Below are 14,046 nucleotides of genomic sequence, written 5' to 3' on the forward strand. Positions count from 1 at the left end.
CCTTTTTTTGGAGAGACACTTCCGTACAAGCTAAACTTGAAGGGTCGTATCGTAACCGGTCTATGTTTGAAAGCATACCCGCAAAAAGTTGTGTTATTATTTTGCAAACATGGGTCATTTTCAGGCCGGGGCCAATTCGCACTCGAGTCTAATGGGCCACATTTAAAAAACAGTGCGAACAGTCAATCAAAAAAAAAAAAGCAACAGATCTGGGCAATAAATCAGAATTGAGCATTAAGGCCTGCAGTGTGAACATAGCTATAGAGTACCTTATCTGTTCCGTATATGCAGCTTCACGTGTGCAAGTTTAATGTTCACTAGTAAGTCATCAAAAAAACAAACCTAAAATGAAAATAGGTTTACTCTGTGGACTCAGGGGATAAGACAGGCCCAGAGAGAGACCAGAGAGTGGCAGCTGGCCCTAGCTAACAGGACAACTGCTAATGGGACACCCCATCTGCTGCTCCTGTTTTCCTGCCCACCGCCCATCCTAGTGCCAACCTCTGGGCTTCTGGAAAATATCCTGAGCTCCCCTGCTGTCTGGCATCTATCATCTCATAACATTATTTACACCAACATCCACAGTGCCGTGAACATTTCACAACGCAGCTTCTAGTGAATGATATCAAACGGCAAATGATGTGTTCTGTGGGAACCAGCAGTGGACGGACATTTTGTATTGCACTAAAGTCTAATGTTTAATTGACTTGGCTGTTTCCAATTTGATTTTATACTTTGTTTTCACTTTATCGTTTAACATGCTTTCTACATGCTAAGTGATTTTATAAGCAAACCATACAGTTGCACTGCTATGTTTAAACCGCCCGACAGAAGGAAGTCGCCACACCTGGACCAGCAACAGCATTAAGATGCTGCTGTTAACGCAATAATAATTTAACAGCAGAAAAAAACATTCATTCTTCAGAAAGAGCACTTTTATTTTTAATCCTTAAGTACAATTTCCCTTTTTACTTTTATTCAGAGACATTTAAAATGCAGGACTTTTAATGGATTTTTTATATCGTGGTGCTAAAGACAACCTCTGAATTTGCCTTTAATTAGGATATTCTGTATTACTGTGATTATTTTGATCAGGGGGTTAAGTTTTTTTTCTTTTTGCCTTATTTGTTAATTGTCTTTGGCAACATTTTAAAAACCTCAACACAAAATAGGACTTTCATGACATTTGATTAACATTTTCCATCTTAGATGTGGTCTCAGCAACAGTCCATCCATCCACAGCCACGTGACAATTTTCATTCAAAGTGGCAAATACAGCAAGAATTGTCAGTAGTGGTGATACAGCTTTTCCATTAAGAAGTAAGGGGCACTGTCCCCACGGACCTCTAATTTCTAAAGAGCAAAGCATCACTCTCCTCCACAGCATGTATAATAGCCTCTTTTCTCTTGTGCTGGATTTATAGCTGGCATCAGTCACTTTTTTGCACGCCACACACCAGAGTTATGATGATTATCTTGATGCGAGTGCCCCCCACTTACTCATTCCTTCATCCTCCTGCCTGGACGAGCAACACATGGATCAAACCTGCCTTTGCAGCACCATCTGGTGACCACTGCTGTGATTCAGGAAGCCTTCTTGCAGATGAATAAGGGAAGAGAAATTTAACCCCCTACTCATGGTCTTGCTCCATGCCTGTAATACCACTCTGATCCTCTGGATGGTGTCTCAACCCTGTGTCCTCCCTCCTCAATGATGGTCTGAGGGATTTCATAACCCGCAGACAAGCAACATGAGAATTCTAGGAATTTTCGGGCTTCATTATTGGCACAGCTCCTCCTGAAAGTCTTGCTACATATGGCTGAAGTGCTCCTTGGAGGATTTGTGTTGGCCCCTGTTTTTATTTCACCTCCACCCACAGCTCTGATTAAAGCTGCTGAACAGGATCACTCTGCCACTAGTGGATACACAAATGTGTGTGGTTAGAGTTTTGGTTATTCCACACAAGAGATTTCTGTACTTTTTGTTTTCGGTCTGGTTTCTGATTGGTTTGAAGTTGGCGTGGCTCAATTAGAAAAAGTCGATGTCACGTACCTCTGATCACCATTAAGGATTTAGCAACGTTGAAATCAAAATGTGATGAGTTGTGGGATTGTCTGTTTATGATGCCAGGCTGTCAAACCACACCCACACAGTCCTGATGAAGGAGATTAGCTGAAGTTTTGACTGTCAGACTCTCTTTTACCTGTTGTTTTTCCAAACATTCACACAAATGTCTGATCATCAGCACATTAGTTGCATTTGTAAATTATATCCGTCCACCCACCCCTTATCTATACCCGCTAATCTGTGCAGGGTCGCAGGGGGGACAGGAGCCTATCCCAGTTAACAGTGGGCGATACGCGGGGTACACACTGGACAGGTCGCCAGTATGTAAATTATATATTAGAACTAAATGCATTCATTTTCACATTGTCTTTTGTGTAACTGAGATCATTTGTGGGTGGTGAAAGCACTACAATTAAAGAGTGTGAGAGACAATGTTAAAAGAGCATTGTAATTATAGAGCACAGCTGTTGTTATTATTAGATTATACAAAGTTAGGTGTACCACTTTGCTAACCTAATAACCTATAGCACGCATGTTCTGATCATCTGTATCTCAAGGTTTTGCCCTATTCCTTCATGATATCAGAGACAGATGGCTGCAGTTAGAACAATGTGATCGCTTTCATCTTTATTTTCAGCAAGATAAAATTAGCAGTGCTTTGCTTTCTCAGTAGCACCGGGTACAAAGAACCCTAAAAATAACAAAGAAGGTTGAAGTTGAGACTTTTCAACTTTGATTCTGTTCTTAGAAAATGGATGGAAACCTTCTGTCCCGTGTTAAAGGCTACACCATGATTGACGAAGAGAAAGCACTGAATTAAGTTTTGCCCAATTTGTCTGAAATAGTGCAGTAAATAAATAAGTCTGCAAACCTTTGAAGCTGCAAACCAGTGGTGGGAGAAGTACTCAGATCATTTACTTAAGTAAAAGGTAGCAATACAATGATATTAACATACTACTATACAAGTAGAAGTACAGAAGTATTATCAGCACAATGTATTGTAATGTAATGTAATAATGTATACATTATAAAAAATTTTGTGACGCATCAGTGTACATGGGATCAAGCCCCCTATCAAGCGTCACAAGATAAATCTGAAGCATCATAATATGAATAATGAGGTAAAAGAGACAAAAAAAACACAAATTTGTTTTCAAATCATAGATTCAAATATTTGATAATTTTACCTCTTTGGGCACTCAACATATTTAAATGAAACCAGCTGAAAGGTTTAGAGGGAATATGTCTAAACAACTCACAAACATCTAAAACATATCAAGGGGTCCCAACCAGACACATATTTTTGTAAGGGGTCACAAACCAAAAAGGTAGGGAGGTAGTTCTACTAGCTGTTTATAATTTCATGTATTGTAGTTTCTTTCTTACAAAGCAACTAGTAACTATAGCATTTAGCTAAATGCAGTGGAGTATAACATACAGTATTTGGCTTTGAACTGTAGTGGAGTAGAAGTTTAAAGGGGCATAAAATGGAAATACTTAAGTAAAGTACAAGTACCTCTAAATTGTATTTTAATACAGTACTTGAGTAAACATACTCAGTTACTTTCCACCACTGATGCAAAAGATCCATCAGGCAAATAAAGCTGAATCCAAAAAGCAAAAGGTAGAGTGATGAAAACTATGAGCTGACATAGGAGACATGTAGATGAAAGATTGCTGGGTTTAATGTTTATTTACTCTGATTACTGTGCTTAGTTTTAATCATTTCTATACAGTATGATAAATGCTGTGATCAACATCTGTGTGTTGGGTGCAAATTATTACAAATATGTGTTCTCTGCAGTCGGAAATGTCACAACATTTCTGCTGTGCCTTTGTACAACTACTAAATGCTCATGTTTGAGCTCTTGAGATTAAAGTGTATTTCACAAACCTGAATTCAAACAAATGATGTGCAATGCCAACTCACTGGAAAAGATGTAACTGTACAGAAATGATGCAAACAAGAGTGTTGCTTCAAGGTTCTTAAATCTGACAATACCCTTTGTGTTAGATATGATTTATTACAGAAACTTATTTTGTGCACTGACTGGAGACTGGAAACGGTAGAGACAATGAAACTTCTGATTTGAATAGTGGTTGTGATTCATGACTTTACTGAGCTGGCTTCAGGGGGAGTAAATACGAGGGCACTGTTGCAAACTATTCTTCATTTTGCAGAGACCTCCTGAGTCATGGTTAAAGAGCCCTTGCAGTTGAGCCACATTTTAGGACTGTCTCTCTTTTAAACTCTGGTTCTCTAGGCAGACACACAAAGAGCAGCAGCAGTAAAACACATATTGGTTTAAGTCTCTGGCTTACTTACTTGCTCTACAATTGATCATGAATGCAAAAGAAGCTGCCTCATTACAACTCACAGAATTACATTTCATGGTGAAGAGCTAGACTAAAGAACTGCATCAATACAGCCAGATTCACAAGAGCCCCCTCATTTCAGAGAATGCAACTATTCACACAACATCTCCCCCAGCATACACTGCAAAAAGCTACCTCGTACCGTAGCTTCCCTCGTCACACTAATTTCCCTGGGGCCTTTATGTATGATGATGTTTTTAAAGATGGGTACAAGATACACCCATACAGTACATCCATCGTCTGCTTCCTCACATTTCTACAGTATGTCTGTGATAAAAGCCTGTCCTTTTCTACCATTTGGTATGCCCAGCTGCAGCCTCAGTTTGTCATATTGGTTGTGATGGCAAGTCATTCAGAGAGTACTCTGTGCCTGCTCTCCTTACGAAGGACACACACCATTTAAAATCGGTGCATAAACCTGTCATTCTCTCTTGAGACCTGTTCTTGGTAGGCAGATTCATTACTTGTGGCACTTTTTGCACCCTAGGACTTGGGTGGTTCTCCACATTTTGTCCTGTTAGACTGCATATGGCACTCTAATCAGCTAAAGGGGTACGTGATTTACCTTCGCTGTCAGTTCTCCCCCCCTGTATCACCATTCCAGACATGGCCAAGGTCACTTTGCTCCCGAATTCAACAGACACTCTGTCCAGTCTTTCTCATGAAGCATTGGCTGTTAACTTTAAGGATTCCTTTATTTGGCCTTTTGTCCCTGAAGAGAAAAAGAGGCTCCATGTCATATATGTACATGACTTGCATGACATATGCATGTCATACCAGCTCTTTGTCTACAGTACAAACCCTGGGCAAGATAAGCCCCTTTCAAACATTCCTCATTGTGCTGATTGTAAAATAATTACCTTACATTTTATGATATTATTTAACAGCACGACAGACCGTTACACGTGTGACCCCAGCAATCAGAGATATTAGCTGAAGTTATCGCCACAGCTGAGGAACATCTACAGTCGTAATCTTGCATTCAGATTAGTCTAAAAAGATAAGACATTTTCACAAAAATAAAGACTGACTTGATTGAAGAGTAAAAAGTTAGCCAGTCCACCCCCAGGCTAACTCAGAGGGCCATGCTTCCATGGTAACAATCAGTGACACCCGCTGACCAGCAAACTCCAGACAAAAACAGAGGAAAATATGGTTCATTATTTGTGGTTTGTTAACAATGTTGTGGAGTGAGGAAAAGACTTGATAGAGTGCAGAAACTTGTTGGAAACAGCAGTGAGGACATCATCAGTTGTTGTTCTTGTTTGTCCAAGGAAACTATCCTGAGCCTGACTGACAAGCTGGCAGTACTGACCTGCCACATTAAGAAGCCACATCAGCTCAGCTCTGCTACACGTCTGCACTGCTCCGAGGCTGTATGCTAGTCGAAGTTTTTTGTATTGTTACACTCCTCTATGAATTTTCCTAGTAAAAAGATGTCCTTGTAACTGTTCTTCCAGAACATTTTCTGCTGGAGTGAACAGAGCTTAACGGTTGAAATCAAATGCTCAGTCAACCTTTTCTTCTTCTGATTTCCAAGAGCACATTGTCGCATTAGTTTAGAAGCGGGAAGCTTATTGTCAGAGACCTGATGCGAAAGTGAAAGTCCCTTAAACCTGCATTCTATCGAACGGCCAGCAGGGGGCGACTCTTCTGGTTGCAAAATTACCTTATTTCTCACCTGATTTATTACCTCAGTAAACACTTTCAAGATGAGTTTATGGTCTCAATTGATAGTTTCAAGTCTTCTTCAATACATCATGATGTTTATTTAGTAAATTATGGTCCCAGTTAGAGGAAAATAGACCTCTATTTTATAGACCTCTATGCTTCAGGACGGGATTATTTGTGATTGACACGTCGTTAACATGGCGACCTGTCATCAGGCTAGAGTGACTCGTACCCACGGCACTGTGTAAATTTAACCAGCGCCGTTTAAAAAAAGCTTATTAGGATTTGGCTGCGTACATTTGTTTTTAGCCTGTTATTCGCTAGACAAAATTATCATCCCAGTTAAAATGACATTTAAGGTGAATTACAGCTGCACCCAGCTAAGCAAGCTAGCTAGCTAGCTCCCCACACGGCCGTTAGCTCCGCTGTCTCGTCCAAATATGGTCACGTCCGTTGCCACTGGTTGCAAAAAATCAACCTAGCGGCCAAACTCGAGATGGGAGGGTGACATCACAATGACTACGTCCACTTCTTATATACAGTCTGTGAACTGAAGTCAGTGTTCATCAGAGTTAACGAAAGGCACAAACGTTTACAGCCATCCATCTGGATGAGCCACAACAAGCTTGATGGCATTACTCTGCCTGTTACTAGTTTTGTATTGTATGTGGAATCCTTTTATGGTGTGAAAATGCATTTCTCTCACCCTTTGGGAACAAAGACATCAAGCTCATCTTGAGGTAGACGTGATGTACATCGGTGGGTACACCATATGCTTTTCACCTACAGTATCTGTATGCATGTATTATTTACACCTGTGCTTTTCTTGCTGTGACATTTCAAAATGTCTTCCATGAAAAAGGCTATTCAAAGTGCAGTATTGGTGAATGTATCATAGCATTGAACAGAGCAGTATATCCATCATCATGCGGTCTCACAAAAGGCGGTACAAAAACTTGCTGTCACATCAGCTGTCCAACAAAAGAGAGGGAGCAGACTACACAAAAGCTGTTTCCCTAATTCATTTTGGATGTTCGGTGCTGATAGCAAAAACAATTACTGTAGCTATAGGCAGTGATTTCACAGACGGCCCTGGTGGTACAAGAGCACAAATAACAAAGGAACAAACCCAGAATGCCACCACAGACTAAAGTGTACCAATGAAAAAGTGCCTGGAGGGAATAGGACAGGCAGATGTACTTGAGTGGACACTGCTATGATGAGTGAGAGCTTTACAGTCAGTAAGAGAAAAGCTCTCTATTACATACAGTGTTTAAAGCAAAAAGACACGGGGAACATATAATATCAACATAATAAAGGACTGGAAAATGGTAGAGGAATTGTAGTAAAAAAATACCAGAAGGGTAAAGAAGGGTGCACACACAAGCTCTGAAATACCTTCAGCTTTGCAGTGCTTGCCTTCACAGCTTAGCATTAAAGCTGCACCAGCACACGATTAAATTATCATGTGTGTGGGGCTCCTGCAAGATCATTGAGGGTTGTGATACTGTAATAAAGCGCAAAAAGGGAACAGGATGAGGAAGGAAAAGGGAGACATATGAAGAAGTAGAAGAGCTTCTGTACTGTAGTGTGAGAAGGAAAAATAGGCCAAGGCTAATCCCCAACATTACAGCTCAGCATATGATTAGGGGTGCTGGAGTAATTGCATAACCAAGTGTGCCATTAAGTCATAAAAATAATATTATTTTCCTGATTTAACCTTTTTCATTCCGTTTAAACTCAAAATCTTTAAACACGGCAAAATCTTCAGCTTACGTGAAACCCTGTAACTAATACTTTAAGCACTTCCTGCTGAATATTCATGTTTTGGTAGGTGACTAAAGCCTGGACCAAATAGTTCTAAACATTATTTGGCACATAGCCTTTCATAAAAGACTACAATATCAAGTTTAACTTAAAAGAGATTAAGCAAGATGGCAGATAATCACAGGTGAGGTACAGCACGTGTAAAGGCAAGGCATGTTTAGAGTTTTTTATATAAAACGTAAAAGCAACATAGGGAACTATAAGAAGAATTATGTTGGCAATGATGGCCGGTCTGTCCACCTCTTTGTTTCAGACTAAAATATCTCTACAGGATGCATTGCTATGAAATTTTGGGCAGCAAGATGATGACCTCCTGGCCTTTTCCTCGAGCGCCACTTATCCAGTGTAATATCTCAACTTCAATTACATAGATCAGGACAACATTTGGCACAGACAGATGATGAATCCTGATGACTTTGACGATCCCCTGACTTTTCCTCTAGTGCCACCAGCACGTTGACATTTATGGTTTTGAGTGAAATATCTTGACACGTATTGGATGGATTGTGATAAAATTTGGTACAGACGTTCACGTTCCCCACGGAATGAATTTTAATAACATTGGTGACCCCCTTGTCTTTTTATTTAGTGCCAGCATGTTAGCAGGCTGAAGTCAGCATTTACCAGAAAGCACTGCTGTGCCTAATGCTGCATGCACACAATGTTGGCAGAATGGGAGGAACAGGAAGATCTCCAGTGAGTCTGACTTGGAAGTGTACTTTTGTTGTGTTGCATATTTGGAGCTGTTCTTTACCAAGCACAAACAGACAGATATGAGGGACCGCAACAAAGCCACTTGAAAGCATGTGTCACATCTTAGTCATTTAATCAACGTCTGCAGTTCGTCCGCAATTTTATATGCCTTGAACAGAAGGAAGTATCTAGCCTCTGTGATGGCTATTGTTATTAACATCTGCATACCCTTTGATAAAGTACTTATTATACAAGCACTTCTGAAAAACAGTGTTTTCTGAAGTTTTTTTGACTTTAATTTGTGAGAATATTCAACTTTATTTCCCCCTTGTGTTGCCTTCCCGTCGACCATGCACTTGTTGTCCTCCCGGGTCAAAATTGACCTGGTCTGGTTTGCCTGTTTTTTTAGCATCCAGTTTAAATTATCACCCAATCCTGTGTTACACCTTTCTATAAATAATATAATATATATATAATCTATAATTTTTTGTTTGTTTAGAGCATAGTGATGAACCATCCATCTTATTTTGGTGCAATTCCATGAAAGAAAACCATATTTTGCAAACAAAAACATTTAAAAACAGGTCAAATTTGACCCAAACACAACATGGGGGGTTAAATGTGTGGCGTTTTTCTCATAAATTTACCACTTCAATCTCAGAGAATAAAATTTTTTTTCTCTGAATATTACCCCTCACCACGGCTCTGTAACTTCCTTTTTGTTAAACCTACAACGGCCCTAATACGCCCTTGAAATACAACTTGGAGTCTAATGTTAAAGTTTTTTCCCCCCTACTCTCTTCCTCATGACAGTGACGTGAACACGGCGTTTCACCGTGCTGCTAGCATGGCCGTACATTCTTAGTCTTGATAAAAAGTGCATGTGTGACTTTAGAGACTATCAAATCTCATTACTAATAAACAAAAATGTGTATTATGTTCTTGCACTATCCCTTGCATGTTCCTGTCATCACACTTGTGTTGACTGAATTGAATCCCTAACTGAATATTATCATTTTTTTGTTGTTGTTGTTGTAATGCATCTGAGGGAAATTCTTCACAGCATCACTGTTTATTTTGAGCACAAACAAGCCTCTCTCCTGAGTTCAGCTGCTGGCAACCTAAGGGGTTGTTCCAGTTAGATAAAAAGAAATGCCCAATATGTATTCTTACAATCAGCTGTGATGAAACATTTGGCAGGTGCTTCGGTAATGCTGCTGGGAGAGTCATGCATGCACAGCTGGGCCTAATCCAGTCTTGTGATGTAAACTATGGGAGGTTTCTTTTTATGAAAACACACTTTTACGTGATCACGTTGCAGATCCAAGGTGTGGTGTCTGAAACAGATTGTGAGCAGCCTCTTCCTGCCTTATCAAGCTGTGCTCACTGTTCCTGGGAAAACATCAGACGGTGGTTGGACTCCAGAAGAGCAAGTGAGTGCTCAACAGCTCCACAGTGCTTATTGGAAAGGAGAAGTTGGGAAGTAAATATTTTAGAGTAGGGAGTTCATACCCTGGATTATCAACCCTATCTCCAAAAGTTTGCTCTAATGATACTATTCTGTGTTTGCTTCCCATCTCACTAGTGATCAGCTTTCCCATTTTCACTCATTACAGTATTACCCTCACCTTAACCAAGATGGCTTAGAGGGTACCTCCACGGATTTTTACACTTAAAGGTCTGTTAACGTGTCTTGGGAAGTACTACTGCATGTACAAGTCGCATAAAAACCATTTGTGGCTCCAGAGGGGAGAAATCTGATAAATAGCCTCAATAATGGTTCAAGCTGAAGACCACAAGTTTGAAAATGAGTTAGTCAGGAGTTGGGAGAGACGTGAGCTTACCAGACCTCTGCAGCCCGTTCCTCATCTCTGCTTGAGGCTAGCATCTCAAGGCTACATCAGCCACTAGCATAACACACCCAAATCTCCGACCGACCTGTTGGTGCTCGGGTTGCATTTAGAGTAATGCAGGTGCCATGGAAAAGAAATCATGGACTAAAAATGACAATATCTCTGAAGCTTCCTGTCCATCGTGAGTCCGACAACGCTATAGGAGTGCAATTCTTGGTCTGCAGTTTTCATGAGTTTTAGGAATAAACAAATTATAAACCAGGTGAAGAATATAGTTGCTTGAATATGATTCATACGAAATAGAGTTGCCGTTATTGACCAGTAAACATCTGTTGGAAAAAGATCAGTACTGTACCTTGTTTTCTTTTGAGGATAGCTTTTCCTTACATCAACCTTAAAAAATTGTAAATAATGTACCCCAAAGCCCTCTAATGTCTGACGGAAGATTTCGCCCCTTGCAAAGTTGATGCAGAATACAAGATAAAACAATAAAACTGCTGTATCAAAGTCACTCTGAAGTGAAGAACTGAATAACTAAAACTTAACACTGGACTTTGGAGCACCCTGGGGTCTCTGCCTAGTAGATCCGAGGTTGCACACTGGCTCATGAGGAATTAAAAGGTCTGAAGTGTGCTTTCTGAAGCAATCCGGAAACTATTATAGTAAGGCTTACATAGGCATGAGATGATCTTCACTCTCTTGGTTGGTTTAAAGTACAGTGGCTGCATGTTGCGCTAATTGCAGAAAGTGGAGTGAATTCTGGCTGAGAGACGAGTAGAGGGTAAACTAATCAGCTAATCTAGACGAAAAGAGATGAAAGCAAGGATAGCTTTCTTGAGGTCAGCGAGGGATAATAAAGGAGGACGAGAAAGACTCTTCTCTCTTCACTTGATCATTAAAACAGAGATTGGAATGGGTGTCCTGGTGGCTTAGCTCACTAAAGCGTGTACCATGAAAGCAGCATCCCTGGGTCAAATCCACCATTGTTTCATGCCATCCTCCTTTTTTTCCCCTTTCGATCCATCCTGTAAGTCACTTTGAGATATAAAATGAAGCGAAATGATGTCCAAAATGAGTCTTGAAAAAAATTTAATAGATTCAAGTAAGTTTAACATTCACCTACAGTTTTAGCACAATGCTTTAAGTGCAGTAGGTCTGCCAAAAACAACAACAATCGCCTTCTAACCTACCAACCAAATTTGAAATAATTAAATGTTAATAGTTAATATAGTTACATAAAATATGCATCCAAAAGTACATTTATGTAGTCTAGAATTACAAACAGCTCTCTTGTAGGTGTGAGCGCACTCAGCCAATGGTAATATGTACTTGCAGCTAACAAAGCACACAATGTACATCCTACCACTATAACTGTGCTGCTGTTTGTGGCAAGATCTCTGACAAGCTCTCACAATTTATACCCCGTTCCACCATCTGCACTGCTGTGCAAGCATCACTGACAAGGTTAGTGCACTTATGTTGTCAGATGAAATGCACTACAACATGTCAGTTCTTACCCCGAACAAGAGAAAGATTATGTCGAAAATATACTGTAAGAGTGGGACAGCGATTCTGTTCTATCCAACCATTTACATATTTCTCCATCCATCAGGCACATTTTTAACTTCCTTGTGTGGGGGAGAAAGGGGTTCTTCTGACATTATTTCCATACATTTCTTTTTTCACACTGCATGTTTTATCTTGTAGTAAACAGGAATGATGTTTCTGAGCATGCCATAATCCTCTGTGTTTTACTTATGGCCCCTAAGCAGCTCAACTGGAACAGTTGTAAAATGCTCAGGAAAGGACACTTGCACATGGTGACAATGAAGTAGACTTACCAATGTCCAATTTGAAAGAGAGAGCGGGACCGACGTTTTCTATAGGAAGTAAGCCTTTGTAACAATGTTTGTATACCTGCACACTTAGAGTACAGATTACAAGCAGCAGACTAGGAGGGCCAGGACAGCGACAGAGGAAAACAACATCACAGTGTACATTTTCAGCTTGTAGAATCCTACTGCATGCTTGGCAACCATACGAGCTCCATGGTGAGGCAAATGTCCTTTTGGTCATACTGTGGCATGAGGATATAAACCCACTAACAATGTTTAAAAATGAGACTGCAAGGTTTTTTACGTCTCTGGATATGGATATGCTTGCATTTTATGAAATATATCAATCCACACTTACTACAAGACATACATTAGGCAGGTGCCACCCCAGGAACCCCTGCCTTTTTTGCTCTGGCTTAATGTGTAATCTCCACAGACAGCTGTTTAAATCTCCTGCTGCTTATCTGCGCTAAACTTATTAACGGTGTCTCTAATAACTGATCAAGGCTACAGGGGTCACTGTGAGCTTTCACTGCAGGCAAAATCAATTAATCAATAAAAAAACAATGCTGATCTTGTCCTGTTTAATCCTCATGAAGCCTTTCGGAAAACTATTTTTGCTCAGTAAATTTCTGCCGTCAGTCAGCCTCGTGAAGACAGTTTGGCCGGCTGCTTACCTCCGAGCCCCTCACATCTCGCTTTTCACGTGGATTCCCAGTAAGAGTCTACAGCTATGCTAGCAGCTCTTTGAGGCTGTACTTATTGGCACAGCACTTAACATGCTCACAATGATAATTCTGACATGCTGATGTAAGCAGGTATAATATTTACCATGAGCACCATCTAATTTTTGCACTTTAGCATTTGCTAATCAGCCCTCAACACAAAAGCTGAAACAAAGCTGAAGCTGATGTGAATGTCATTAATTTTTCAAGGTCATAAACCAAAGTATAGGACCAATTAATAATTTGACCTGATGATGGCGCTAGATGAAATGTTATTCTGAGGCAAACATTAATCTCTGCATCAAATTCCAAAGCAATCAATGCAATTATTGTTGGGCTATTTCAGTGTGCACTATCCACAAGGCTAAAAACTGTGACCTGAACATAACAGCATGGTAACCACTACCTCCTGATTATAATTACAGAAACTGCAGCCTTAAAATTGCAGTCAGTTATTTTATAACACAAACTGTGGTCACTATTTTTTTGTGTCATGAACCTAAACTACACCAACAACAGAGGCAAGCAGTGAACTGCATTTGGATTGACAGCATAGTCGCTGCCCAAAACTGTCCAACTGTGGGAGGTGTCAGCGGCAAACTAGGTGGAGCCAGTGCCTTAAATTCATTAATCTACTGTATGGAAATAAGAAAAACCCATGCCATGATAATACAGTCAGGAAAAATTACAGTTCCAGGTACACATGTAAGAATCAGCCAAATAGTGCCGTTTCCAGTGTGGGGTTAATAGGACCAGTCTTGACTGCATGCCACTGGAAGAAGTCCCCACTGTGATTCCTCTAGAGCAGAGTGTTACTCATCCCCTCCTCCACACATATTTTCCAGGAAAATCTGATCATTAGTAGTGGATGTCTTTGTGGCTCTAGACTGCATTTCTCACCTTGACATTACAGCTCCATGGCCCCAGTGGTAGGGGATTACATTTATGGCAAACTAGCTTGCTACAGTACTCCTCTCCCACTAGCCCAGAGCAAACAG

The 14,046-nt window shown here is 40.3% G+C and overlaps 1 protein-coding gene across 1 annotated transcript in view; it reads left to right on the top strand.

Annotated features, from left to right (window-relative positions):
- LOC123963692 (gamma-aminobutyric acid receptor subunit alpha-3-like) overlaps positions 1 to 14,046 on the top strand; it is a 129,814-nt gene that overhangs the window by 7,217 nt on the left and 108,551 nt on the right. Inside the window, exon 3 of the mRNA XM_046040708.1 lies at positions 9,957 to 10,068. Coding sequence (XP_045896664.1) covers positions 9,957 to 10,068 — 112 coding nt within the window. The remainder of the gene's footprint in view (positions 1 to 9,956; positions 10,069 to 14,046) is intronic.

The sequence above is a fragment of the Micropterus dolomieu genome, linkage group LG23 (genome assembly GCF_021292245.1).
Source record: "Micropterus dolomieu isolate WLL.071019.BEF.003 ecotype Adirondacks linkage group LG23, ASM2129224v1, whole genome shotgun sequence".
Lineage (NCBI taxonomy): Eukaryota > Metazoa > Chordata > Actinopteri > Centrarchiformes > Centrarchidae > Micropterus > Micropterus dolomieu.